Source organism: Anoplopoma fimbria, chromosome 9 (assembly GCF_027596085.1).
Source record: "Anoplopoma fimbria isolate UVic2021 breed Golden Eagle Sablefish chromosome 9, Afim_UVic_2022, whole genome shotgun sequence".
NCBI lineage: Eukaryota > Metazoa > Chordata > Actinopteri > Perciformes > Anoplopomatidae > Anoplopoma > Anoplopoma fimbria.
Genome location: NC_072457.1, coordinates 25,418,950 through 25,445,567, shown reverse-complemented (window position 1 = coordinate 25,445,567; position 26,618 = coordinate 25,418,950). Strand labels below are relative to the sequence as shown.

Genomic DNA, 26,618 nt, shown 5'->3' with positions numbered 1-26,618 from the left:
AATAAGTAAAGCTGTATCTAAAGCTTCATTCATAACATTAATATTCAAATATAAATCAATACTCAAATGATGCGCATCCATTCTATTCTGTTTAAGCCCAGTATTTCTGCACAGTTGCAGACAAAGATCACTAATATTATTAATAATATACTATTTGCAGAATGAGATTCCAGTGATGGCTGCGTAGGATTCTTTCCGACTTGTGTTTTCCAAACATGTCCATAACTCAAGAGCTTTTTTAAGTCCATGAGTCCACATTTTTTGTAAAAAGATAGAAGCAATACTTTCTGAAATTCACAACATTTTTAAATCTCACAAAATAAAATATGACATTCAAATTTTCCTTTGAAAGCCTCACTAGAAGCTACGGATGTAAAAAAGAAAAAACATTTTAGTACAGCCTCAATAATAATATTGATAAATAATTGATCGACATCTAAAATAACATGATAGGGTTTGAAATTCTAGTCAAAATGGTGCAAAAATATTTGATAGTATTTAGAACACAGTACATGTCTGTCTCGACTACTGATGCCGTATAGAAAATACATCTTATTAAAATTGTGGTGAAATCTACTTAAACTGCATTTAACTGCATTACAAGCAATTCAAAACAGAAACACAGCACTACTCGCAATAGCAGCTCATCAATGAATCAAAATAGTGGCCCTCATTGTTTTCGTTTTCAGACTTATATTTCATTTTGATAGCCAAGATTTCTTTTTCGTGCAGGCAGACAGAGACTGCGAAAATGCTTGTTCCCACCACTCCAATCAGGTCTCCTCTGCCGTATTCCCCAACTAGTTCTTTCTTGCCGTTAGACTTGCGGATGACTGAACGTAAACGTCCATTCAGAACAATGTACGTGCAGTCTGACTGGTCGTCCTGTCTGTGGATGGGAAGAGAAAAAACACACAGAGATGACAATAACCATGATGAATAATCAGTAAATAAATACAGTGAACAAATAAACAAGGATGTGATGCTAAAACAAGGAATTGACAAGGTACAGTTTGCACAAGGAAGCTAAATATTTGTTTTACCTGTAGAGGGCTCTGCCGGCCTCCACGGCCATCCAGTCGATAGCAAAGTCCATCTGCCTGACGAAAGGGGACATGCGGATGGCCACTGTGTGAGCCGCACTCAGCACCACACTGGGCTGCTCCCTCATGATCCTGCAGGGGGCATCATACAGCACAGGCATAAGCAAGTCTTTATGTTGTTTGTAAGCAGATGATTTATAGAAAAATAAGAATGGTTCCAGTAGATTTGGAAAATTATGGAAAGTAATTATAATTATGAACAGGTTCTAGGTAGGCGTGAGAGGTCCTGAGTTGAACACTTAATGTTAAAGAAAGCAATTCAATTGTTTGCATTGCATTCACTTTCCCTATTTTCTGATGTTTGGTTTTGTTATTTGATTAAATATTGTGTTTTGTATATTTGTGTTTATGTGTAATAGTGTACACCTTAGGACACAAGTCAAATTTCGTAATATATTTTGATGAATGACGTCAAATCAATTCAAATCAGTTAGAAATTAGAAAGTGAAAGGGCTTTGGATGAATGTGTAATTGCATCATAGGATTTATAAATGGGGCATTGTTGCTTTAGGACACATATGAAGTTAGACTCTGTTGTATTCCTGCTTATTGTGTAATGTAAAACATTTTTTTTAACAAATACTCTTAATTCTTGTCCACATTCGGAGCAATGAACTCACTCGTAGAAATCCGACTTTGAGATCTTGAGGTAAGTACAGTCGCGGATGGCCTTGATGGTGAAGATGAGGGGTTCTCCAGTGAGCACAGCGAGCTGGCCCACCATCTCCCCCGGGTGAGTCACAAACAAGCAGACGGCTTCCTGCTTGTCAATCATCCGCTGGTAGACATGCAGACAACCAGACAGGACAAAGTGCAGACTCATGTCCTAAAAGAGTGAAATGAGAAAGAAAGGAAACAGAAAGAGGGGAGGATAAAAACAACCTTGCTGTATTATCTGACATTCATTTTTTGTTGGAATGATTAAGTTAGAATATTTGTTATTACTACTACTACTATACTATAATGCCCTACAAAAGGCAAAAGCGCAATAACTATACATTTGGTCAAAATTAAAGTAAGACTTGAATCTGATTTTTTTTCACTAACTTATACTTCTGTCAAAAAAGTAATATAATATGTATATAAAGAAATGTATGCAAATAAAAAAAAAAAAAAAATATGAACAGACAGGTTATCAAACAGAGTAATACATTTAATGCATATGAGCTATCAACTGGAAATGATTAAATAAATGCTAATTATCTTAAATTCACTGAAATAGAGTGGATATATGAAAGGTCGTATTTAATTTGTAGATGCTGCATTTTCCCCTCACAGTCCATAAGGATTATCCAAAGGAAGAGTGCAGTTTTTTTAAGGTATTTTTTTATTTACAATGCATGCTTTAAGTATTAAGCATGGTGATGATTTTTTGGGCCTAAAATTACCCTCAACCTCACTGACTTTGTCGGGCAGATCTTTTAAAAAAAGAAAAACAGGTCCAGTACATCTCTTGATTTTAGTACCTGGTCTCCCTGTCTGGCTAAGACTGCTCCTGCTTTTGCGTGGTGCAGAGTCACTTTCCCATTCAACAAGGATGGGTCCTGGATTTAAGAAGAAAGACAAAGACAAAAAAATCAAGTCAAGCAGTTACAAAAGATTGAGTCAATGTGGATGAAATGTCTTCATTCTACTTTGTTGATGAAAATCAAGTCCCAGACGCCGTTGCAACATTCTGTTCAGTTATCACGCTCGATCTAGTTACACCAACACGATGTTTTGAAATATTAAGGGTGAAGCAATACCATCTTTACCACATATTAGACAAAATGTGTGTACAACTCATGTTGAAAACTGCATCAATAAAGCACAGAGAAGTTGCGCATTAAGTTGTGTTACAGTTACCGGTATCCACTTCAGCTAAACTCTGGTTTGTCTTCATGTTATTTTTGTTTGTTTGTTTGTTTGTTTTTTAAGCATATTGAGCGTGCATATTTTTTTCTTATATTTCTTATATACAAACAGGAACAGCTCATGTCTCAGCACGGTGGTTTAACACTGCAGCCTGCCCTCCACTTATCTACAGACCAGACCCAGTTCCTCTAGAGAGGGCCTGCTGACTGACCCCCTTTTCTCACATCATAATCTGTCAGCAGATGCTCCTGGGTGATTTGAGACAATGTGCTCACTCATGCAATAAAAAGAATAGTGTAATGAGTCTGCTATTATTTCTTAATCCCTGAGAATGGTCCTACAGTATACTGTATATGATGACTGTGAGAGCACTGCACTAACTGCATGTTTAGATGCAGCTTCACTTGCAGTAGCTTGACTGCCTCAGCTGAAAAATGCTTAAGAAACTAATGTGATGACATGGAAACAGCACTTGACATATTATAGATACATCTAGTGTGGTACTTTATGCCTTGAATTATCTTGCTGTCATGTATTATTTTAATTTGTATACTCTTCTGCAGCCATTTGGATGAATGTGTTCTGTTCTTTATACACAGATGTCACTGATCACCTGCAGGCGCTTTTCTGGCGGAAAAAGACATTATATGGACCCAGTGTTGCTTTTGGAAAACATTCAGATACACTCATACTTGTTGATAATTTAATTTTGTTCACAGTGCCTGTGGGTTTAATGTCAGTCCTAAAATGTTAACATTTCAGATTGTGTGAAATAGTATATGAAAGATATTTGCTTGTCTTTCTTTTCATCAGTGTCTGTGACATTTGCCATGTGATACCACTACATAATAACACAGACACACTATCAGTAAGCAAAATAATTAAACAAACCTCAATCTTCATGAGTTTAAGGATCTCTTTCTGAGCTTCCTCAAACAAAACAGCATTGGATCGACTGGACACAGGTGTAAAAATATTGTCCACTCCAGTCTCTTCCTCTGGGTACAGATAGATCCCTGAGGGAACCTCATCTACTATCACCTTCCTCTCCCGCTGGTCTTGGGACACAGACTGGAATCATACAACAACAAGAAAATGTTTGATCAGTCTCAATCTAAACTGTTGAACAAAGGAAATCTGCCCCTAAAAAACAATGAGCTATCTACGAATTATCGTCATGAGATTATTAACTAAGATTTTAGCTTTAAATCAGATGAGTATTGGATAATATTTCTGTTTGATTTATTCATGTTTACATTTTCAAAACATTTATAATGTTATGGAACTTATATTCTAGTACCATACATGAGAGTGTATTTCTTGTAAAAATCTATCTCTCAAGAAAGAAAACATTTTAGGAGCCTCAGAGAGACACTTTAAATGTTTCTGGCACTTAAAGATATATACTGGACTACCTTGTTGTTATTCATGCCCTGTAGCCTTTTAGTCTTTGTTCAGAAACACCACTTTAGCTTCTGGTGCAATTTACCACTTTTATGTCAGGAGATCAAATATATCAACCTTATCTCATTTGTGTCTCAAGAGTGTACAGAGTACTGACCCGAGTAAACGTAGGAGGGGTGTTGCCTTCCTCTGCAGAGACAGATATCCGCCCCCTTTCGTACGCCATGTCAAAGTCCGATCTCAGACTTTTCTGCATTCCTGCAGAGATAAAAATAGATATCCAATCTTTAATTGACATTCAAAAACATTTATACACAGGTTTCCCATCTACTATACTCTGAGGATGAGCATAAAACGATTTTAAATCTAAAACATCCATCTTGGAGAGCCTTGGTAGCGAATTATGCCATATTGCCAAAACATCCCAGGTTTGATTCCCGCTTTTGGACGTTTGTTGCATCTCATACCCCTCTCTCTCTCTCTCCCCCCCCAATTTTCACTGTCCTCAGCAAATATGCCCCCTCTTTAATTATCCAATCTCAGAGTAGAAACAGTCAACTTTGGGTGCCTGCATTTGAGTTGGTGCAACTTAAAGTATTTAAAACGAACAACACAGTTTATAAAGTCAAATACCAAATGTTTTTATCAGATAGTTTGAATCACCTCCTGGATGCAGAGAGTAAGAGAGTTTGACAGGTTCAAAACAAATCAAATCTCAATCTCTGCAATTTAAGCCAAGTTTAGTATGATGAACCTTTCTACATTCACTGTCATAAAGGTAGAGACAAATAGGAGGGGAGAGTGCAGTTTGCCCTCAGTATGATTTCACTGCTGGCTATCATGTTTCAACATCTGTCTTCATTCCATAAATGTCTGTGTTAACATGCCCCTAGCTGCAGATGGTTAAGATAAACCTACCTATTCAGCTAGACCTGTGAAGACTTTTTTCTTTTTTTACACATTCTTTTTTTCACTTATTTTATTATACCTATATTGAAAAAAATCACATTTCTATAGGATTCAAGTTGCATAATTTAATTATATTTTATACATCTAGTTTTAATTTCACCCTGTGTTACTACTATTACTGTTATTATAGCTTTAAATTGTCTTTTCTTACATTTTTATCATATTATTGTCTTGCATTGGTCTCAAAATGTTAAAATGCTAAATGCTTTAGTCTTTTCTGTTGTTTTCAGGGTCCTGACTAGTTTTGTCTTATTTTGCAAAATGCTTTCAATATAACAGGTATGAACATGTCCAAAGACAGGGTAAAGGTAGTGTATTGTAGATCGTTGACATCAGAGGAGCCAAATGTGCTGATTTAGGACACTTGTGCTGAACCCTTTTGTGGTGCTGTGGTCGCCTAATTAAACAACCTTCTTTCCACTCTGACCCCTTTACTCTGGCATCTCCTCAATGTTTCGACAGAAGTACTTTCTTAAAATAGCACATGGTACAGTTGAAACATATCCTGTTTATTGGTTTAACTAAAGACCATTATGAAAACATTATCTCTCAGAACAGGAGAGGCGTCCCTTACCAGCAATGTCCACAGGCATTGAGATGGTCCTGCAAAGAGTTGGCACTGTTGCTCCGTCCTTCCCTTGTTCCCCTCCTGTACATGTAGGAAACCACAAATGAAGCTTTTAATAAGAAACCAAACACAGAAGTATTACTAGAGGAAAATCAGTCAAGATATTTATACATTTAAGCTTTAATGGAATCCAATAACTATATAATTAAGATTCATTTTCTCAACCTCTAAGACTGACTTTAGCGATATTTCCCGGTTAGTCATATTCAACATTTTATCATCCATTTTTACTAGTTTTTTTAATCTCCCCACCTGCAGCTTCACCCTTAACGGCAGCTTCCCGATGCTCCTCAGTTACGGTCAGGCTGCCAAAGCGCTTACCATGCCGGATGGGACTGGTGCGAGTTGGGTGAGGAGACGGCGGGGGCAGACGCGAGGGCTGCATTTCCTGTAGGACAAGTCCGAATGGTATGATATGATGTGTGCGTGTGATGGGGGAGAGTGGAAACAGAGACACAACATTAGCATTTAGAGACTCAAATCATAATAGAAACAACATGTGTATTGAGCTAATGATGCAGAATTCCTGATAAATGCCAAACCACATCACCAACAGATGTTTGCATGGGGTACTGTGGTGTGTGTGTGTGTGTGTGTGTGTGTGTGTGTGTGTGTGTGTGTGTGTGTGTGTGTGTGTGTGTGTGTGTGTGTGTTAAACTCACATGGCTGAAGAGCTCATTGGTGAGCCCCAGATAGTTGTGCAGGGCTAGGACTGTTACTCTTTGAAGACGAACCATGATAATCTGAACAAGGAAAACAGGAAGTGAGTCGTTTCCCATACATGCAAGCTGACCATCAAAACAGCTTCAGTTTTATGAGTGGATACATTTCTGACCAACAGTAGCAGGAAACGGAAGAGGAGGGAGTGAGAGAAACACATAAAAGAATAAAGAGAATTAGACAGACATCTCACCTGTACTACCCGCACCAGGCTCTCAGGGTACTTCTCAAATATAGCGAGGAAGGCCTCTACAGGTAAACGGAGAACAGTGGAAACCTCTGCAGCCCGCGCCGACACAGTTCTGTAAGGCTTCTGGTGGCCCTGGACACAAAGATCCAAAAGAATACGTCAGAAAATGTTCTAACTTTAAGAAGCTCTGATGTGAGAGGTTGCTTTTTCTAGTCGGTTGTTGTCGTCATGTTGTTTTTAGTCTATTAAACAATAAAAAAAAGAATGTTATAGTTTTGACCCTTAATTTACGATGGGCATTGATTCCATCCAATACAGGATCACACTGAATTACAGATACAGATCAATGTATGAGTCACATGTTTGCCAGTGGAGAAGGTTGGGTGAGTCAGCTGGTTAATGTAAATGATGTGGGGAGGGATGAAAATGGGTGGAGTCCAACACACTGATGGCGAGGAATGCATGTCATTCAAGAATGTGTGAATGCTGTGTATGTGCGATATGAAGAAGCCTGTGTGTACAGTAGTGTCGCGGCACATTTGTCAGTGCAGATCTGTGTGTGTCGGAAGAAACGGGCGTGACTTACTGTGATGACATCCAGGATGCTGAGGAGGCTGTGGACACTGTCTCCGGGGTAAACCTCCTTCACCACACTTTCTTTACCATCCTGGAAGACAGGAAGAAGACATACAAGGCAACTTGTGTTCAAAATGGGGTTTCTTTGTTACTAAGAGAGCAGTGTTTGCTAACAGCCATAGTCCCCTCACTCGTAATGAGATTATCTGAGTCAAATGTTAATCGATGCTAATGAGCTGTTAAAGTCAGAACTCCCATGGTTAAGCCCCTTGATTTGCTCCCATGTGCATTACGTTTTGGCACATTAGAAAATGTAATCCCGAAAACACAAAAACAACTATGACATGCATGAAATTCACATGTTATAACACAAGCTTGCGTACCGCTCCAGTAAGGCACAATTCTAGTTTTCCATCCTGAACCACGTAGATGCTGCTGTCAGGCTGGCCTGGCCTGAAGACGTACTCCCCTTGTTGGAACTGAACAAACACCATGTGTTTACACAGCTCCAGGAAGAGGGGCTTCTCAAAGTGACCCAGCACACTGAGGTGAAGGACAACAGGGAGGTTAGGAGGTTTGTGCACACACACGAACATGAGAACACTAATCTGTAAAATTTGCATATTCAGTAAAAGCTGGGCTTTTATTTTTTTTTATTTTTTTATCTTTGTTAAGTTGCATGGAATGCTTTTAACTGAGCTTTATGAACACAGTTTGTTAAGGCAACCGCTGCACCAACTTATCAAAGGCCTCAGGCTCATCAAAGTTGCTTATCAATCATGCAAATCAGTTTAAGAAGACTGCGGTACATAATTATACAATAACACAGATATGACGAAGAAGGCAAACCTACCGGACGTTTTTGAGCATGTAGAGCACCTCAGAGGGGAGGTGGGAGTTGGCCACATCGAACTCGGTGAGGTCGGCCTCCAGCACTGAGGGAGGGGGCTCCTTGGCCTGCAGGATGGGCACCTCCTTCTTAAAGCGCAGGATCCTTCACAGCAGAAAGGCATTGGGATTAGATGGGTGAGTGTGTGAACCACTAACAGAGAACTGGCCATGACAGTAGTAGAATATGTATTGTTGGTGAGAGTGAGCTTTCTGATGTACTTTTTGGCAATGTTGAGCATCTTCTGCTTCTTCTTCAGGCGCTGCCGAGAGGAAGAGGATGTACCCACCAGGGAAGAGGTAGACTGCGAGACCTGTTGAGAAACATATTGGTTTAAAAAGGTATTCCTGTGATAGTAGTAGACTAAAAAACTAGACCCATGTGACTCTCTGTAGATCAAAGCCAGCCCATAAAAACCACAACAGGGATTTGCACACTTGCTGTTGAAGCCAGTTATCACTTTCTGCCACACACTCACTTTGCGCATGATCTTCCGCCCGTAGAACATGACTTTGTCCCTCTTGCGAAAGCGGTATTTTGGTGCCTCCTGAGCTTCTATGTCTAAAATGTAAGAAGTAAGAAATTACCATTGAAACCACATACAACTTCACATTTTTGTGTGACTCATCATTTCGTGCCCTCAGTGCAGGGCCAGATAATGTCTCAGCAATTACTGACTTCGAAGCTGGATCCTCCGCAAGATGAAGAAGATGAGGATGGCAATGAGGACTATGGCGATGCCCGCACCAATCACCATCCCCACCATCTGAGGAGCAAAGAAGAAAAGACGAGAAGGGTTGATGTGTGTACAAGGTTAAAGTCTGCATAATGATAAAATGTAATCAAAATGTAATTGCATTTACGTTTTAAAGAGTTAAAGTATCACTTCATCATTTCATCTACATGCTCTCTAAATATTATTGAGCTACATTTTATTCTCTGGCTCTCTCTTTCCATGGTGAAACATGAATGGCATGGCAGTGATACCGTTTCCTGCACTCACCATGCTGGTCTGTAGTTCCTCCTCCACAAGGATCTTGATGTTATCAAACCCTTCCTAATGTAAGAAAAAAGAGAAATTACTAATCCAAACAAACAACCAAAACTTCTCCAGGCAGAGTGCTCGTTGCTCAGTAGCACACCCAAAGGCTGCAACCACCTGCAGCATATTGAGCCTGAAACACTGTGTGGGCCTGAAGGTTTCACTTCCACTGAAGTGTAATGGAATGTGTGAATAAGGGATTTGGCCTACAGGCAGGAATGTCTGACTATCAGAGCCCGGGAAACAAGAGGAGAAGGAGCTGAACATCTTATCTGACCTTCTTCACGCTTGTACCCCTTCAATGTGTCTTCTACTGTGTCTTACTTTCACTTTTCACTCTGGTAAAAACAATGAGTACCAATCACAGCTTCCTCGCTCTGCTCCCAATGTACTGACAGAGGATTCCCCATTTGAACCTGTTGGGTTCACAGGCTACAAACTGCCACGCTGTAAAAGGGCAAACCATGGCTTGATGGCAAAATGCAGCCCAGGTGGGTAAATGTTTTTCCTTTTTTTTTTTTAGGTGTCTAAACCAACCTGTAACTGCAAGGAGCACACAGATCCTGTGGCAAAGGTAAGCCCATGACCTGACAGCATGACATAATGAAAACTGATGCAGCTGGACTTTAGGCGACGCAGAGGCGGAGAAAACGCAACCAAGCATGAAAGAAACCAAGAAGATAAGAGGAGAGCGTGAAATGGCTTATTTCTTATCATTCTCAGCATTGCCTATCAAAAACAAGCAGCTAAACAGAGGAAGAATACTCGTAGAAAGCAGAGTAGTTTTTTCCTTTTGGCTTGATTTGACTTTTAGCTCTTAAGTTCAACACCGCATTAAGCGCTTCTTTACACATCAAAACAAGATGTAAGTGCAGGGAGTGGAGATCATGTGGCCAAGATAAGCTTGTTTGTTTTACCGTGTGTGTTTGTGTGTGTTTGTGTTTGTGTTTGTGTGTGTGTGTGTGTGTGTGTGTGTGTGTGTGTGTGTGTGTGTGTGTGTGTGTGTGTCTGCACATGCGTGCGTTTGTTGGCTACCTTGCGATCAGATACAGTATTTTTAAGTGCTAGTACAGCTCTGGCTGTCAGTGGTTATTGATTAGTGTGTGAGGAGATAATGGTTATTTGGCATAAAAGGCCTAAGCTGGACACTGGGGGTTTTGAGGGTGGGGCTGAGAGATGGGTGAGTGCATAGGCCGGATGTGCACACAGAAATAGGTTTTTAGCCGGAGGCTTCAAGAAGGCGCATCGGAGTTTGGAAACGAAAGTGTGGAAAGTGTTCACGTGGGAGCAGATTTACTGTCTAAAGGTGAAGGCTCCAATAAAGTGATAAGCTGGGGTATATAAAACTGAAAGTCTGATACTAGTAAGCTAACTGTCAGCAATAACACAATGATGCAAAAAGTTCTTTACCGGCCACATTCATCCGGCCATCATACCAGCTGTTATTGTCTGCTGTGCTGCAAAATGGCTGCAAATGTGCAGTGTAATTGCCACTCAACATGTAACCTCAGTGAAGTTGCACATTAGTGAATAAAATATATTTGTGCAGTGTTTTTTGCTTGTGGGCTGCTGTGCCCAATGTTTGCACAAGACCACTATTTTCATGTGTTTCATAAGATGAGATAAGATAAGATAAGATAATCCTTTATAAGTCCCGCAGCAGGGAAATTTGCAGGTTTGCAGCAGCAGAGAGGATAGTGCAAACAAGAGACACAGTAAAAACAAGATCAACAAGTATTATAAATAAGTAAAGAATATTAAATAAGCAAAAAAGCTAAAATCCACAATAACTTATATATACAGACAGACAGATACATAATTATTGTATTGTATTATCATCATGCAAATAAATCCAGTGAGCAAACCGACCTCGCTGGTGACGTCTCCTGGGACCTCTTGTTCCGAGGTACTCTGTCCCATTGTAACCCTGTTTCTTCATAGGGATGGTCCATCAACGACCACTGGAACCAAAGACAGAGAAACATACTATAACATATCTTTCATGAAAGACATTTTGACATATCACAGTAGGAAAGGCACATGTAAATCGTTGAATGTCTGCTGCCAGAATGCTTGATTGAAGGCTAAAATGTGTCTGCATTCACAATTGCACAAACAAGTACAGAAATCTAAATCTTTTCCTGACTTTTCAGCTGTATCCATGGACGGATGACACCTTACTTGTAGGACCTCGACGTCCACAAACATCAATTCACACCTCAGGAATGCTGCCCAACATCTGGCTAGTTAAGGCCTATATAACTTATTTCGAAATACAAAATTACCTCAGCAGCACAGTTTGTTCTCTTATTAAGAAAAATGTGTTATTGTAACAATGGACACACATGAACAGAAACAAACACTAAATTGTTCCAAGCTACAACAAACCAGTGGAAAATGTGTCTCACAAAAAAGAGAATACGAAGCTGTTAGCACAAAACTTTGCTACGAGGCAGCTGATTTGAAGGTCCCTGATTATCGTACTTAATCTCTCCTTAAAATCACTTTAACTGAGTACTAGAATGAGAGAGGGATCAAATTATTGCATCCTACTGGGACAGGCTTTGTCTCTGTCACACACACACACACACACACACACACACACACACACACACACACACACACACACACACACACACACACACACACACACACACACACACACACACACACACACACACACACACACACACACACACACACAGCAGGCTATCTAGATAAAACTATCCAGATGGTAACCCCCTCCCCTTTTTTCATCCATCCATCCACCTCCCTACAGGATGACGTTCTTACTGTCCCAATTATTTGGTACCATTCCTATTGGTGTTTCAGTGAGAATGTTAAGGCAGCATAATACAAAATAAATAAAAGTTTCCGGCCATGGCTTTTCTATACAATTTATTCATCTTTTAAATTTGTCAGCATGTCAATATGTATACTTTTATGTGTGAGTGATGCAGTCGCGATGGAGAGGTTTGCACCAGTATACAGCTTAATGGCTTTGCCAGAAAAGCTGTGGAGAAGAAGAGAATTCATTTTTTGAAATTACCTTAAATGCCTGTCCTATTGAGACACTAGCTACTGTTGTGTTAATTAAATGCATTTTTTTTTTTTGCTTTTGTTTTATACACTACACAACCAATTTTCCCTTTCTGTCCTCCAACCACTGATCTTAACGATACTTCTACACACTGTAACATTTTACCTACCCAGCTTGCTTCTTTTTACGGTCATATAACCATGCACATTTGCTGGGAGTAGCCCAGTATAACCATAATGCTCTGATTACTGAGCTACTACAATTATTGAAGCAATACTGATGCAATAATTCCCAAAGTTCATCCAGGTCGGCTACATACCAGTTCCCTGCCCACATCTGCCAGAGCGGATTCAGCTGACACAGGCCTATGTGCTGTAGCTGAGACAACAAGCTTCATTCACCGACTATAGACAAATAAACAGCTATGCTAGTTTAGCTCGCCGAGGTCCAACGATGTCCCACTCCTACTCTAATGAATCCGGCAGAAAGTGAGGCTGGAGGGAAAACAAGCTGGCTATAAAACACACTCCATGTTTGCTGAGGGCATACAAAGTAGGCTACAGCAGCAGCACGGAGGATCCTATAAACAACAGTCTTATGGCTAAAGCCCAAACTTCAAGACTATTAGAGAAAAGACATTACCATAGCCGTAGAATAGACTACAGACAGGCCTCCTGTTTTGTGCACTAAGGATTAATCTAAAGGATTGTTGAATGCTTGTTAATACTGGTCGATCAAGATACAAAAAGAAAAAAAACTGATTTGTGATGTGTGGTGATGATTTACTCTATGCTAGTTGCTCTAGTTGAATACTGCTAATAAAAAACTAACTAAAGCAAAATGGGTTTTTTTTTATCAGAAACTGAAGATGGGCTGCAACTAACGTTTAGTCAAATAATCAATTAATGGATCAACAAAAACATAGTCAACCTTGATTGAATAAACTTAAATAAATAAAATTGATAAATCTTTTTCAGTCATTTTTAAAGGAAAAATATCAAAAGATTTGCTGCAGGCATTGGCTCCAGGTTCTTCATTAATTGTTTAATTTACTGATAGTGAAAATAATCTTCACAACTGATTAATCATTTAGTCTTCAAACAATAGGCTAATGGAAATATTAGCTCAAAGCAGCAAATCATATAATTTAGAGATAGAGAAAGAACCATAGAATGTTTAGTCTTTTTTCACTGTTTTTGCTTGTTAGAAGACAGAAAGGTTTACCACTTCTGTCAATTGAGTAAGCGTCTAATCTGATTTTTGTTAGTAATAACAATTACTCTTTTTTTGCTGGTAGTGACTGCTAAAGTTTAAGAACATGTCTGCTAACGACACCAGCAATGTCCAAACATTATCTAGCGTACATATGACGTAACAACACATGCTGGCATCAGCTGCATCTTCTGATGTATTTCCTGCTAAAAATCTATAACATCAGTGGCTGGGAGAGGGTGGCTGAACTGCTGAATGGCCGAAATTCAATCAGTGAAAGCATAAGGATCCAGTGTCGTGTTACATGGAGTAACCCTGTGAGTCACAAACAAACCAGAAAACAGGATGCTGCTGCAACGGACACACAGTTTTAAGGCCATAAACTCTCATATGAGAATGTTGCACTTGTTAAAGATGTGTATATTAGAAAATACATTGTGTGACTTAATCCTGCAATATTTATATTTAATCATATGCTATAAGAGGGTTTTCATTTTCAACAGAAACTGTAAATACAAATTTAAATATAATGACTTCATAATACATAATACTTAATAAATTTATGGAAATGTGTGTATGACATCTTTATTTGACCCGCTAAATGTCTCTCATCTATAAGAGCGGTAAAATCTCCACCAGCCAAATGTCAAGATATATTTTGGCTGCAGTTGGATTTTTCATTTATTGTTTTTTTTGGCAGGTAGCCAGGCATAATTTGCACATCATTTTTCTTTTCTGGAAATTGCCTGTTCAAAAACATAATGACTTAGCTACTGGATTTAGGGATGTCACTGTTGTCACTAAAGTGTCTCTTGTGCAGCAGCCTCAACAAAACTTTTGTCACTCAGGATAAGAACGTTGACCAAAACTCGTTGCTACACACTTCCCTTTGCTTCAGATCCCCTCTCTTTGACTGTACACACCACCGTGTGTGGTAATAACACTGTAAGAAAAGCACAGGCCTGCTATCCTCCAGAGACGAGACAGTAGCCAACCTCCTAGCAGTGCCTCCCTCCATGCAGGCCTATTCCCATTGTTCTCCATGAACAATGCAGCCAGTGTTGACTCCACTGTGCAGGGGCAGACCTGGGCCGACTAACAACACATCCACGTCTGTTTTCACCTCGCACAATACACCCTCTGGGCCATAAGATTCACAATCACATCAACATTGCGAAGATGCATGGCTGGACAAAATGTCAGACACAAGGTAAAGAAAAGAAACTTGCTCTGACTCTTCCCTAAGGATTTCACAGTGAAGACAACCTAAAGAAACATGCATCTGATTGAATGTGCTGCTGTCAACACTTACACCATGTGTGTAAAGCAGTTACACTCACCTTTGACCCTGGTAGTCAAGCCAAACTGTTTATTTACCTCTAAAGAAACAAGGAAATAAACACAAGCTCAAACCCAAGCGGCTGCAAAGTAGTGCCCAAGGTGAAGTCAGAGGTTTGACAGCAGCTCAAAATAGTTTTGCATAACCTGCCCCCTCAGAGGTGTCGCCTCACTGACCTCTCCTCAACCCCCTGGTAGGACTGGAGAGCTGTAAACACGTCCAGAAGACGGGGAGCCGCTCACCAGAGCACCAACCAGTGGAGGTGTCCTTTCACTGGACTACGAGCTGGCAGGAGGCGCAGCTGATGCTCTCACGCAGGCTCTTGTTTTGACGCAGTGCTGAGCCCGTTAGCCGGGCTAAGCTAACAGTCGCTGGGAGTCTATGGGAGCATGTGGCTACATGACGTCAGACAGAGCGAGGCCCTTATTGTTTACGTGTGCACGAGAGTAAATGAACGTGGGGGTGTTCACGTCGGTCTCTGGTCGTGCTCGTGGGGTTTAGCAGGAGTCAAACATCCCACAGAGGACACCTGGCCGCGTGACGTCATCACGTACACTGCGTAATCCCCGAGGCTAACGCTGTCAGCTAGCAGCCGATGCTACTAGCGGCGGCGAGCTGTGGTCCATGCGGATGCAAAACAACTAAATGACAAGTCTCAGTGAATATAAACCCTTTCAAACGCAAACCTCGTCGGTGGGTCACAGAGCACAGAAGATATTCACCTGAGCTGATGGTCTCCCGTCAATCGTCACTGGCTGTCAAATAACGCACAACGGAAGTCATCCCCGGCTAAGCCCCGCCCCTTTTACTTACACCGGAACGTTGGCCAATCAGCAGCTGAGACGCCGTAAACATGACCAATCAAAATGCAGAGCTGGAATGGATGGGATATACCCCGCCTACAAATATGTAAATAAATAGCTGGCGTCCAATGATCATTGAGGGACACAGCCAGTGCATATATGATTGGATGGAGTCAGGATGATTGACACATTACATTAAAATACCACGGCTGATTAGATTTTGAGGGTTTCAACCGGACTTTGGCATGGGACACTGACCTGATTAAGTATTTTAAGTGTAATATAAGTTTAGCATCATTATTGATTACAGTGGAGAATGATCACATCACTTTAATTAGTCACCAGACCTGTGTTCCCCTGAGCCTCAAAGCTGCTGCTAATTGAATCAGGAAACGTCTCACACATCAAAGTGATTGTTTAATGCAAACAGAAGCAAATTCTCCCTGGTGCCAAATATATATTTTATCATACAGTGGTTCGAGATATCAATTTGGGAGAAGATTAACAGCAACATTACAGTGAATGACAACATGTAAAGCTTTTTCTACAGACAAGTTTACCTTTCAGAGTAAAACTATTGCAACATCGCCCCCTTGTGGGCTCTTCCTACAATACCACATGCTGCATTTGCTGTATTCAGTCCGTATTTCAAAACAACTCAGATAAACGTCTGGAAACTAAATGTGTATCAAATAATGAAACCAGCACATAGTTCTGTATACAATACATAAACTTTATTGTGAGGTGAGATTCAGGTAAAAGGATTACAGGTCCGCAATGGGCTTGTGGGGCCAGTACGGGTACTTGACCTTGTCCAACTTAGTTTCTGGGAAGGTGTCGTTGAGATCCTCATTGGTCATCTCGTCGAAGGGAATCATGTTCTTGAATTTATCCAGCTGAGACAAAACATGAGTAAGGTTATAAATACAGTTTTACCAAAGACATCCATGCAGTGTTTTAGGAATGAATCCAACTACAGTCTCACCTCTTGCTCATACTGAGCGATGCGGGCCTTGGATCCTTCAATGTAGGCTGATGCACTCTTATTCTGTTAGAGAAAAGTGAGACCATTACATCTAAAAGTACAAAATGAAAACAGCATAACTTATCTCCGTTTCTATATTCCAATTATTATTCAAAAAAATTCCAGTTGTGGTTTCTGTCTCTTTGCTTCAAATTCAAATGTCTGTTTGAGTGTTGACTAAATGTCATGATTGACTAACTACTGTCGATCTATTTATGTATACTTAAATTATCTCGTAGTTAAAAATATATAAATATAATTGCAAATTGAAAAAAAAATATATATAGTTTTTTTAATAAAAGTCAACACTTTTTACATCGATACAGTAAAGCTGAAATTCAGGGGACACATGGACTTATCACTTACAGATTCAGCCTCCTGTGCATTGATGGCGCTTGTCTGAGTGTCAGCAGGGTGAGGGATCTGCAGGGCTGTGAACTGTGTGCAGGAGGAACATTTATCATTTACTACAGGAAGACAAACTAACATAACTATATAATGAAATTGTGTCAGAGAAGATGTTAACCCACAGTTCATGGAAAGACTGAAACATACTCATGACCCGTTAAATAAGCCAGTCATGTAAAGCTCACCTTCTTCTCAAACTCATCAACCATCCCGGCTTTGGCCACTGTGCTCCTGTAGAGACTCCAGTCAATGGCTGCAGGAGCCTCTGGTAGCGAGGTCAGTCTGATGTAAACAGAGAAGATGGAGTTTATCACATTATAATGAAGATACATGAGAAAAAAAAAAAAAAAGGACATCAAAGAACAAAAACATTCTAAAAGTAAACAGAAACAAGAATGAGCAAATGTGTTCATGTGTTTATTAAACTTAAAAATGGGGACTAAAAGGAGAAACCTAATAGATCATTATCATGACAAATACAGTATAACGAGGACAGCTCTTCCAGGAAACCAATCAATGACTCAATGCAATGTACTGATAATGAGGACCTCATAAGCTGCACGAAAAAAGGAGAGAATAAAAAGAAAGATGCACTACATTACATTATTGTTTGCAGCTTTGATTTCTTCCCCTCAAACATCTAATTATAGGCATATGCACCTCTGTAGGTAGAAGACTTGATCGGTTTGACCAGACTATTTCGAGTTTCCAAGAAATCTGCCAAGAACTAAATACTAGATTCAACCCTGATCTGTAAATACAAAAAGGAACATCAACACACAAGGAACTTCTCACTGTAAAGATATAGGTGCTAGTAGTGTGCACATTATCTGTTATGTATGTTATGTGATCGTCCTCCTAGCACCTTGTTAAGCTTCTCAGCAAGTTGGACACTTAATATATATGCTGCCCTGCATGTGTCCCTCTCTCATTGAATGGCAGATAACAGAAGATCTCAGCAGAGCCCTTTAAAAACGGTCTGAGATGAATGTTTTGTTTAGAAGCAAAAATAAAACACATCTCAATTGCACTGATTGTTGTATTCTGTCACAATGTACTAAACCAGAATAAACTTCAGCACTATAAGACCAAGTTGACTTTCAGCATGATTTCTAACGTCTGTTGTTGGTGTAAAACTAACTTTGCACCGATGGCATCACTGCGAGTCTTCAGCGCGTTGAACATGCCCCTCTGGTTGGGTGGGACGCGCTCAGCAAACGCCAGCCAGTCGATGGATTTCAGGGCTACACGGCGGGCTGCCATTATGCCTGTCTGAAGGGTAGAAGGAAATCTGGTTTAGTCCAATCACCAAAAACATCAAACGAATCCAGGCTACGCGTGGCTGTAAAACAAGCGGGTGTACATACAGGTGTTTTCTTATATATATATATATAGATAGATAGATAGACATACACACACACTTAGCCAGTTTACAGAGGTAATCTTAGTTTGTACTAATAGTATAGTACAACCGCCCTGCAATGAATACTGCCTTCGTTAATGTTCAGTTGGTGTTGAAGCCATTTGAGAGTTTGACCAAAAAGTTAAAAAGTAACTGTCAGTTTTTGGACGCTGTTGTTGGCTAATTAATTGTATTTTGTTTTACTAATATTTGACCCCATTTGTATCAGTGAGGGTAGACTAATAAACAAATATATACACCATCTTAAATGTTCCATAATATCAGAAAAGCATAAAGTTGAGTCAACACTCTTCTAAATCTGATTCAACAAAAGCTCAACATTTCCAGTTAGTTGTAAAGTGTCACCTTGATTCATGAGTGAAGCCTGGACTGACTAACTGTGAGCTGCGACGCCCTGTCATAATGCAGATGTACACTTCTCTGTGGTGACTCTCAGGATACATGTCTCAGGATGAAACACTCTTTAATTTGAGTTGATCCCTGCAGACAAGAGTCTTTAAGGCAGGTTACTTGTTCAGACATTGATGTCCTCAGTTAAAAGCAGGCCTGACCTTACTAATAAAGACCGTAATAAATGGATATGCATATGTTTATAACCAATAGAGGAGAGGTTCTGCTGGAAACCCAGTTTGTGTCAATCAATGACACCGGGCCCTTGACATTAGTCTGCAGGGCGAAGCTAACAGCAGCTAGCTTCTGTTAGCTTCGCCGGCTAGCCAAGGTCAGTGACGTCTCTCTGCAACACCAGGTTTCTCACACTAACGTCGCGTGGACGTCACGTTGACTGATTACTCTCGTGCACAAAAACACACGAGATGAGCTGCACGAATATTAAAACAAACGTTAGATGCTGTGACATTCATCAAGCCGCTGTGCTAACGTACTCACCTCGCTGTACAGAGAGTAGTCTGTGACGGGCGGACCAGCGGAAGTGGGTTTTCTTCTTCTTCTTCTTCTTCTTCTTCAGTAGCAGCGGCAGCAGAGAGCCCGACAGCGCCCCCTGCTGGACGGACAGAGTACACACAGCTGGTGATACCGCCATGTTAGTAGAAAGTTCACATCTCCAACCATATTATTAAATATACAGTACCAGTTAAAAGTTTGGACACACCTTCTCATTCAATTGTTTTTCTTTATTTGTATTTTTATTTTTTTCTACATTGTAGATTAATATTGAAGACATCCAAACTATGAAGGAACACATATGGAATTATGTGGTAAACAAACAAATGCTCAACAAACCAGAATATGTTTTATATTTTACATTCTTCAAAGTAGTTGAATGAGAAGGTGTGTCCAAACTTTTGACTGGTACTGTATATCTTCAGCTAAGGGCTTTAAAGGGAAAAACATTAAAACATTCCCCACAAATAACTTTAAGTCGTTTTATTGTGATTTTATTTAGCCCATGAACGCGATACATGATATTTTTTTGTTGGAGAAGAGTGACAAGAATGAGAAAGCATCAACGTGAATGTTGAATGTTCTTAATAATATAACCTGATTATAACATTGTTTAATAAAGGCCCGATAACTAACAGTGAACCCACTGGTAGGCTAAAGAGTGACAGTGTTATTGGCTGCAGTAAGTGAACCACACAGCAGGCTAATTAGACAAATTGAAACTGCGTTTAACATCGGCGGCGCCGTTCAAAAATAAATGTTCTGACCAATAAAGTATTTCTCCCCAATTATATAGAGCTGATAATCTGTTTTTATTTATTAATTCTATTTGCAATATATCTGAAATGATTAGGGGCCATGGTAACAATACAGCTTATCATGGAGTTGAATATTGAATATGGGCCACTTGACGACATTTTTACATTTTAAAGCTGTCTTATTGGAAAACATGTTCTACTGGACAGGATGTAAAGTCTTCCAAGTGCCAGTTAAATATATATAATATATATATAATATATCTTCTTTAGGAAATGACAATGAAATGACCAGGTATATTAGATTGAAATGTATTTTTTTTGTTTACAAATACTTCATTGAAAATTGCAAAAGAAGACATAAAGTTGTGTTAAGAAATTACAAAACCTTTCTACATTAACAGAACAGGGGTTTAACTGATTTCGTTGTCGGCTCATATTGACATATATACTTCCAAAGTGTTCAATAAATAGATTATGGTCTGTATGCAATTTTGAAGAAAAGTTATGCAAATGAAATTATATTGGGAAAAAGTCAGAATTATTGTCCCATTTTCAAATTAGATACTATTAACAATAATGTGGAAAGGCAATGTTTTTTGGGGAGGAACAGTGGTTGAGGTACGGCATGCTTCCATTGCTTTCATTATAAATTACATTGATAAATAACAATTATATCATCTAAGTCTGTTCTACCTTTGATAAATGCATATATTCTTGGAGGAGTAGTGTACATAGTCTCCTCCGTAAAGTCATCTGAGTCTACCATAAGTAGCCTAATACAAAAATAGAGAAAACATTGAAAAAGGTTGTACAACGATTCAGACACTTTCAGGTCTTGTATAATGTTTATTTACTAAAATCAGTTTTTACAAGTAACTGAACATTTGGATAGAGTGATGTATGTACACAGTACAGATACAAAGATATTCAATAAATACCACATTTCCTGCTGCTCTCCAAGCGAGGCTGCAGGGCTTTATGAACACTACACATTGTATTTACATTTACAGTAAAATTCCTCAAAGAAAAACTATTATTATCACTCCCATAAAGGCCACGCTGTGAGAGTAAAAAAATCTAATACACGTCTTTTTCTAAAATATAATTTTTGCTCCATACAAAAAGGTAGAAATCGCGATTCTGTAAGGAAATACAAAAGTTCTGGATCACTGCAGTTTTACCAGAAACAGTGGAAGCTGAATGAGGAGAAATACTTCAAGTGATACACTGGTCTTAAGGCACTGACATCATTTAAGTACTATTCTGTTGCTTTCAAACCTCCGCTTCAGTAGATCATCACTTTCGTGCCTGGACACACTTTGCATGTCCACTTTCCCCCAAACTACTGCGGAGCCCGGTGGAAGCACTGGGATGACACATTTAAGGCATGTTGTTTGAAAACCTGACATTTACTTTTGGGAGTATCGCCTCAGTAATTCAGGCCTGTGAATCCACAATCCACAGGACTGAGCAAGTGAACACTCTTAAGTCCAATTACGCACACAATTACATATCAAAATGTGTCCCGAAATTAATTGGGGGTTTTTTTTATCCTAGGAGGTTAAAAAAAAATTCTCTAAATTCCGAGGTGAAGGGAACGCATCATCCTCGTTCATAAGTGTTTTGCGACCATGAATAGAAGACATTCTTTTTCTCATGAAACCAAACATACACACACACACACACACACACACACACACACACACACACACACACACACACACACACACACACACACACACACACACTAACACACAGCACTACTAAGACAAATAGTACATCCCATAAGTGACGGGTCCGCCGAACAGTCCCGGGACCGGCAGGCTGGGCCTCGCAAAGGCGTTTGCCTGGCCCCACGCCGGAGACCCCATGTGGGCTCCGAGGGGCAGTGGCAGCGCGAAGGCCGGCAGCATGGGCTTGGAGGCCAGTTTGTACTTTTCCAGCTCGGCCTCCTGCAGTCTCTTGGCTTTGGCTCTCCTGTTCTGAAACCAAATTTTGACCTGAGTCTCCGTCAGGTTGAGCGAATTGGAGAACTCGGCTCTCTCGGCGATGGAGAGGTACTGCTTCTGGCGGAACTTGCGCTCCAGAGCCAGCAGCTGAGAGGTAGTGAAGGGGGTGCGAGGTTTCCTGTTGTTTTTGTGTTTCCTTAAAGTACACTGAGGTGGACTGGAGCTCCCTGTGAGAGAACAAGTTACAAAAAAAAAAAAAAAAAAAAAAAAAGGGGGAAATAGCTGAGGTTAGATTCAATGGACGCTTAATTGTCAGGTGAGCATGTCAATGTGAGATGCAGCAAGTACACAGATATCAATAAACACCTTCCATTACATTTATTTATGACAAACGTAGCCTCCAGATCACATCCAGTCACGCAAACGTTAACCGTACAGTTTAATAACCCTTTAATATTTGCTTGCATATGTCACCTGTAAGTAAATATAACACATATAAAGAATTGCATGAGAATATAAGTAAAAAAAAAAAAGCAACACTATAATTTATCTGCAGTTTGCACGACTTAAAAAAGGCTATTATGCAAGAATGACATGTATGCAGTGTGTAGAGCTCAACATGACTTTGACACAACAAGCATCTGTTGCCTAATTATTATTATTTTAATATATATTTTTATGGACGGTAGAAGAAGCTACATTTGATATCGTATCATTGAGTTTGCAAAACTCCCAGAAGAGCATGGGGACGGACTCACGGGGCGGGCTGGAGAAGGAGGACGTCTGGTACCAGGTGCTCTGGTCCTTCTCGCTTAGCTGCGGGCTGTCCTCGCTGGAGCTGCTGGAGACACCCTGCGAGCTCTCCGCGGAAACCGTCCTGGGAGAGAACTGAGCCGGTTTCTGCAGAGCCAGAGCTCCATCTGTGGGGGGTACGAAGTCCGACAGGTGGTCTTCTTGGAAATCAACGACTCGACGCTAAACGGGAGGCAGCTCCGTTGGAGTTTGTATCCTTTCTCCGTGGTCATGTCTCTGGGCTGCTGCTCCTCGCCCTCCGTGTCCGTCTCCTCTTTCTGATGAAGCTGTTTGGCGTCCTGGGACGGCGACCCCTGCGCGGGATTCATCACGACACGAGGGGATGGGGCCATGCACCTCCGTGTAGTGTGGCCCGTGAGGAGGAGTGGAGTCGCCGGGGTGTACAGTATCCAGTCTGCGTGTCCGCGCTGTCAGCGGTGCCCAGTAGCCTTTACGCGCTGCACGGATCCTCTATAACGGGCCGGCCCCGCCCCCCTCCCCGCTCCAACCAATCAGCGCGTCGCGTTGGACTCGTGACGTCAGCGGGTGCGGGTCTGATTGGCCCGCTGCCCTCCGAGGGGAGATCAAGAGGCCTTTGAAAGGAAGGAGAAGTTAATCATACAGACCCCATGCGGCGCGGGGCCATTGATGGCCCTCACAAAGTAGCTTAGACCAATTTTAGCGCAATTAACCAGTGGGGAGGATCTCTCTTGACCATTTACATCCATTAGCCGGGCCCTGCATCGGGTCCATCCGATGAGTTATTCTCCTACTGTAAAGCTGAGCAGGAGCTAAAGAGTCACATGTCAATATCAAAGTGATAAAAAAAATGTATCAAAGGAAAAAAAAAAAGGAAAAAACAGTAAAATATAGTCAATAAACAGATTCATTTAATTAATAAGCTGAGCAGGAGCTAAAGAGTCACATGTCAATATCAAAGTGATGTTTGTTTTTTTATCAAAGGAAAAAAAAAAACAGTAAAATATAGTCAATAAACAGATTAATTTAATTAATAAGCTGAGCAGGAACTAAAGAGTCACATGTCAATATCAAAGTGATGTTTGTTTTTTTTAATCAAAGGAAAAAAAACAAAAAAAAACAGTAAAATATAGTCAATAAACAGATTAATTTAATTAATAAGCTGAGCAGGAGCTAAAGAGTCACATGTCAATATCAAAGTGATATTTTTTTTTATCAAAGGAGAAAAAAAACAAAAATAACAGTAAAATATAGTCAATAAACAGATTAATTTAATTAATAAGCACAACTAATTAAATTTGTAGATAATGAAACATTATAGTCGAATAATCAAATGACAGTAAAACAACTGAGCTGAGGATGAAATAAGAAAAGGTGGATATGAGCAGGATATGCATTGATCAGGAATGACTGCTGGTCACACAGCATTACAGCGATTTAAGGCCTGTCATGCGCTCCTCTCGCCTCACAATGGCCTCAGTTGAGAAGCAACAGGCGTTTTCTTTCTCCAGGTCATACTATTTAATAAGCCAGACAAGTTGTGTTTCGCGAGGCGCCAGGCTCGGCAGGATGAAAAAGGAAAGATACCTCGGGGAGGAAAAAGGCAACGGTTAACTCCACTTAACCAATTGTCCTCCACATATCTCATAGTCCTCTGCGTGGAGCTGGGAGGGACGCAGGCGCTGACAGTTAACCGTTTCACGTCTATTGGCAAACTGACGGGGGTGGGATTGAATTCATTTTGGCACGTTTTAATAAAAATGATGATGCAGAAGCAAGACAAACACCTTTATGGACTTTGCATCAGGTGAAAAGTCCGTTATTTAAAGTCTAATAGGTAATGCAACTGAGTTAATTGGATGTGAATTTATTTGAAAGAGTTGTGGTAAAAAAAAAAAATCAGAAGTATTGTGCTCATCAGCATTTGCAGAATAAGATTTGTTATATGGGGTACGTTCACTTATAAATTCATGAAGTCAGTCTTCAGATTCTTTGCTGCTGCTTCAGTTGAAGTATCAATACCACAGTGTAACATTTGTCAATTACAAAAAAAGTCCTGCATTCAACATTTCACTTGAGTAGAAAGTACTAAAGTTAATCAGCAACTACTTAAAGTATTAAAAGTAAAATTACTTATTATGTAGTCAAATTCATTAGACTTTTAGATCTTTTTCACAGTTACATAAACATGTTTCCGGTATTATTACTGTAGCTGGTTGATGTGGACTTTATTCTAGCTAGTTTATGTAATAGATAATTCAAGCTGGAATCAATCATATTTTAGAGGCTGATCATACGTTTTGTAAATACAGTCTTAATACATAAAGCAACAAGTAAGATGCATGCAGTGGACTCAAATGTATAATATCTGCTTGTGTAGTAATGTAGATGAATAAAGTTGTTGTAGTCCATTTAGTTCTTCTTCGTCACATAATAATTATGTCACTTCGAGAAGCTCGTTGTTTTAGCAACAGGAAATGTAAACTCATCACTTAAGATCATTTAAATTCTTCTTCCAACATGTCCTAGCTGATATCACATGCAATGTATCAGCAGCACACTGTGGCCTCCTGGACATCATCAGCACAACCCAACACAAGAGAGCTGCACACTCATCAACACTATCAAATATACGACTGGGAAGCGATTAAGCGAGCATTGATCTGTGCCAGTTGTTAATACGAGAACTTCCCTTTTCCCCCGGTAATTCACTTCACCAAATTACTTCATTAGTCCTGTTTGTGCTTAATTACTTAATTGGATGAAAGAATGAACACTTCACCGATTAGAAACCACAAGCAGTTGGTTGTGTCCTGCAGGCCTATCAAGCAGCATATGACTCATGCAACTGGAATTAGTAAAATTATCTGCTTTTTCCCCCCAAAAACGACAAAAAAACAAGACACAATTCTTTATTGTGATCGCTAACGGTCGGCCTCGTGCGAGCCCTCAGGTGCAAAGAACAGTTTATCCCTCATCAAGCGAGAGGCACAACTCTGGTCGTTGATTCAACTTGAGTAAATCCTGATGTTGAGTGCGCTCCTTCTATCTGACAAAGCCGGCCCTCTGTCTCCTCTCACACCGGGGCCTCTCGTCACCCAGCTGGTTTGGGTTTAAATCCCAGCAACCGTGTACCCTTCCCTCTGTCTCATCTCCGTAGTGTTGTGCAAGAAGGGGATGAGAGTCGGCCCGCGGAGCACGCAGTCTCACACGGAGATTCATCCGATACAGGTTCACCCGGAGATATGTCTACACAAGAAGTACAGTTACCTCTCCTCCCCCGGTGTTTGGTGCAGTGTATTTAGCTCCGGGCCCCCTTCTCGCCTACCCCAAAAAGACATTTCTGTAACAGCATGCAGGCGAGTGAACTGTGTCAAAAGGTGTTAGCGAGTTTGAAAGCAGATCTGTCCTTCAAGGCCGTAGCAAGCTTGATGGGAAGCACTTTTCCCCCCCCTTCAGCTGGCACCAGAAAACGAGAACTTCTTCTCGTGCAAGTACGCGGGCCATTTTCAATACTCGATGCTTTCTATGAAACCACTTAGCCAGTTGGTAAAAAAAACAACGTCTCCTATCGTGCGTTTGTTTTCTTTCATAAGATGATTCAGTGAAGGCC

General features: G+C 40.3%; 3 protein-coding genes across 10 annotated transcripts in view; all 3 read right to left on the bottom strand.

Annotated features, from left to right (window-relative positions):
- Positions 1–15,745, bottom strand: part of pnpla6 (patatin-like phospholipase domain containing 6) — a 30,555-nt gene extending 14,810 nt beyond the window's left edge. For 5 of the 8 annotated variants that reach the window (XM_054603677.1, XM_054603680.1, XM_054603683.1 and 2 more), the window contains exons 1-19: positions 15,689–15,745; positions 11,245–11,336; positions 9,337–9,390; positions 9,012–9,099; positions 8,812–8,894; positions 8,555–8,646; positions 8,298–8,438; positions 7,828–7,987; positions 7,455–7,535; positions 6,872–7,000; positions 6,621–6,701; positions 6,211–6,346; positions 5,905–5,979; positions 4,519–4,619; positions 3,849–4,028; positions 2,570–2,647; positions 1,724–1,929; positions 1,044–1,175; positions 766–889 (exon numbers count right to left, since the gene is read on the bottom strand). In XM_054603677.1, the coding sequence (XP_054459652.1) occupies positions 766–889; positions 1,044–1,175; positions 1,724–1,929; positions 2,570–2,647; positions 3,849–4,028; positions 4,519–4,619; positions 5,905–5,979; positions 6,211–6,346; positions 6,621–6,701; positions 6,872–7,000; positions 7,455–7,535; positions 7,828–7,987; positions 8,298–8,438; positions 8,555–8,646; positions 8,812–8,894; positions 9,012–9,099; positions 9,337–9,390; positions 11,245–11,295 (1,992 nt within the window). In that variant the 5' untranslated portion in view covers positions 11,296–11,336; positions 15,689–15,745. Of the gene's footprint in view, positions 1–765; positions 890–1,043; positions 1,176–1,723; positions 1,930–2,569; positions 2,648–3,848; positions 4,029–4,518; positions 4,620–5,904; positions 5,980–6,210; positions 6,347–6,620; positions 6,702–6,871; positions 7,001–7,454; positions 7,536–7,827; positions 7,988–8,297; positions 8,439–8,554; positions 8,647–8,811; positions 8,895–9,011; positions 9,100–9,336; positions 9,391–11,244; positions 11,337–14,967; positions 15,060–15,142; positions 15,230–15,688 lie in introns of those variants that run through there. The other 3 variants (XM_054603681.1, XM_054603678.1, XM_054603679.1) reach the window with 3 other exon arrangements.
- A 736-nt stretch (positions 15,746–16,481) lies between these two features.
- atp5pd (ATP synthase peripheral stalk subunit d) lies at positions 16,482–19,560 on the bottom strand. Its single transcript, XM_054604701.1, has 6 exons — positions 19,513–19,560; positions 18,343–18,473; positions 17,387–17,483; positions 17,160–17,231; positions 16,755–16,817; positions 16,482–16,665 (listed from the first exon to the last, which is right to left on the bottom strand). Exons 2-6 carry the CDS (start codon positions 18,462–18,464, stop codon positions 16,534–16,536), a joined length of 486 nt encoding a protein of 161 aa, XP_054460676.1. The 5' UTR covers positions 18,465–18,473; positions 19,513–19,560; the 3' UTR covers positions 16,482–16,533.
- A 2,488-nt stretch (positions 19,561–22,048) lies between these two features.
- LOC129096317 (homeobox protein MSX-2-like) lies at positions 22,049–23,382 on the bottom strand. Its single transcript, XM_054605072.1, is given in 3 exon segments — positions 22,049–22,461; positions 22,993–23,148; positions 23,151–23,382. Coding segments are annotated over 3 exon segments (798 nt in total). The 5' UTR covers positions 23,380–23,382.
- Between the last annotated feature and the right edge of the window lie 3,236 nt (positions 23,383–26,618).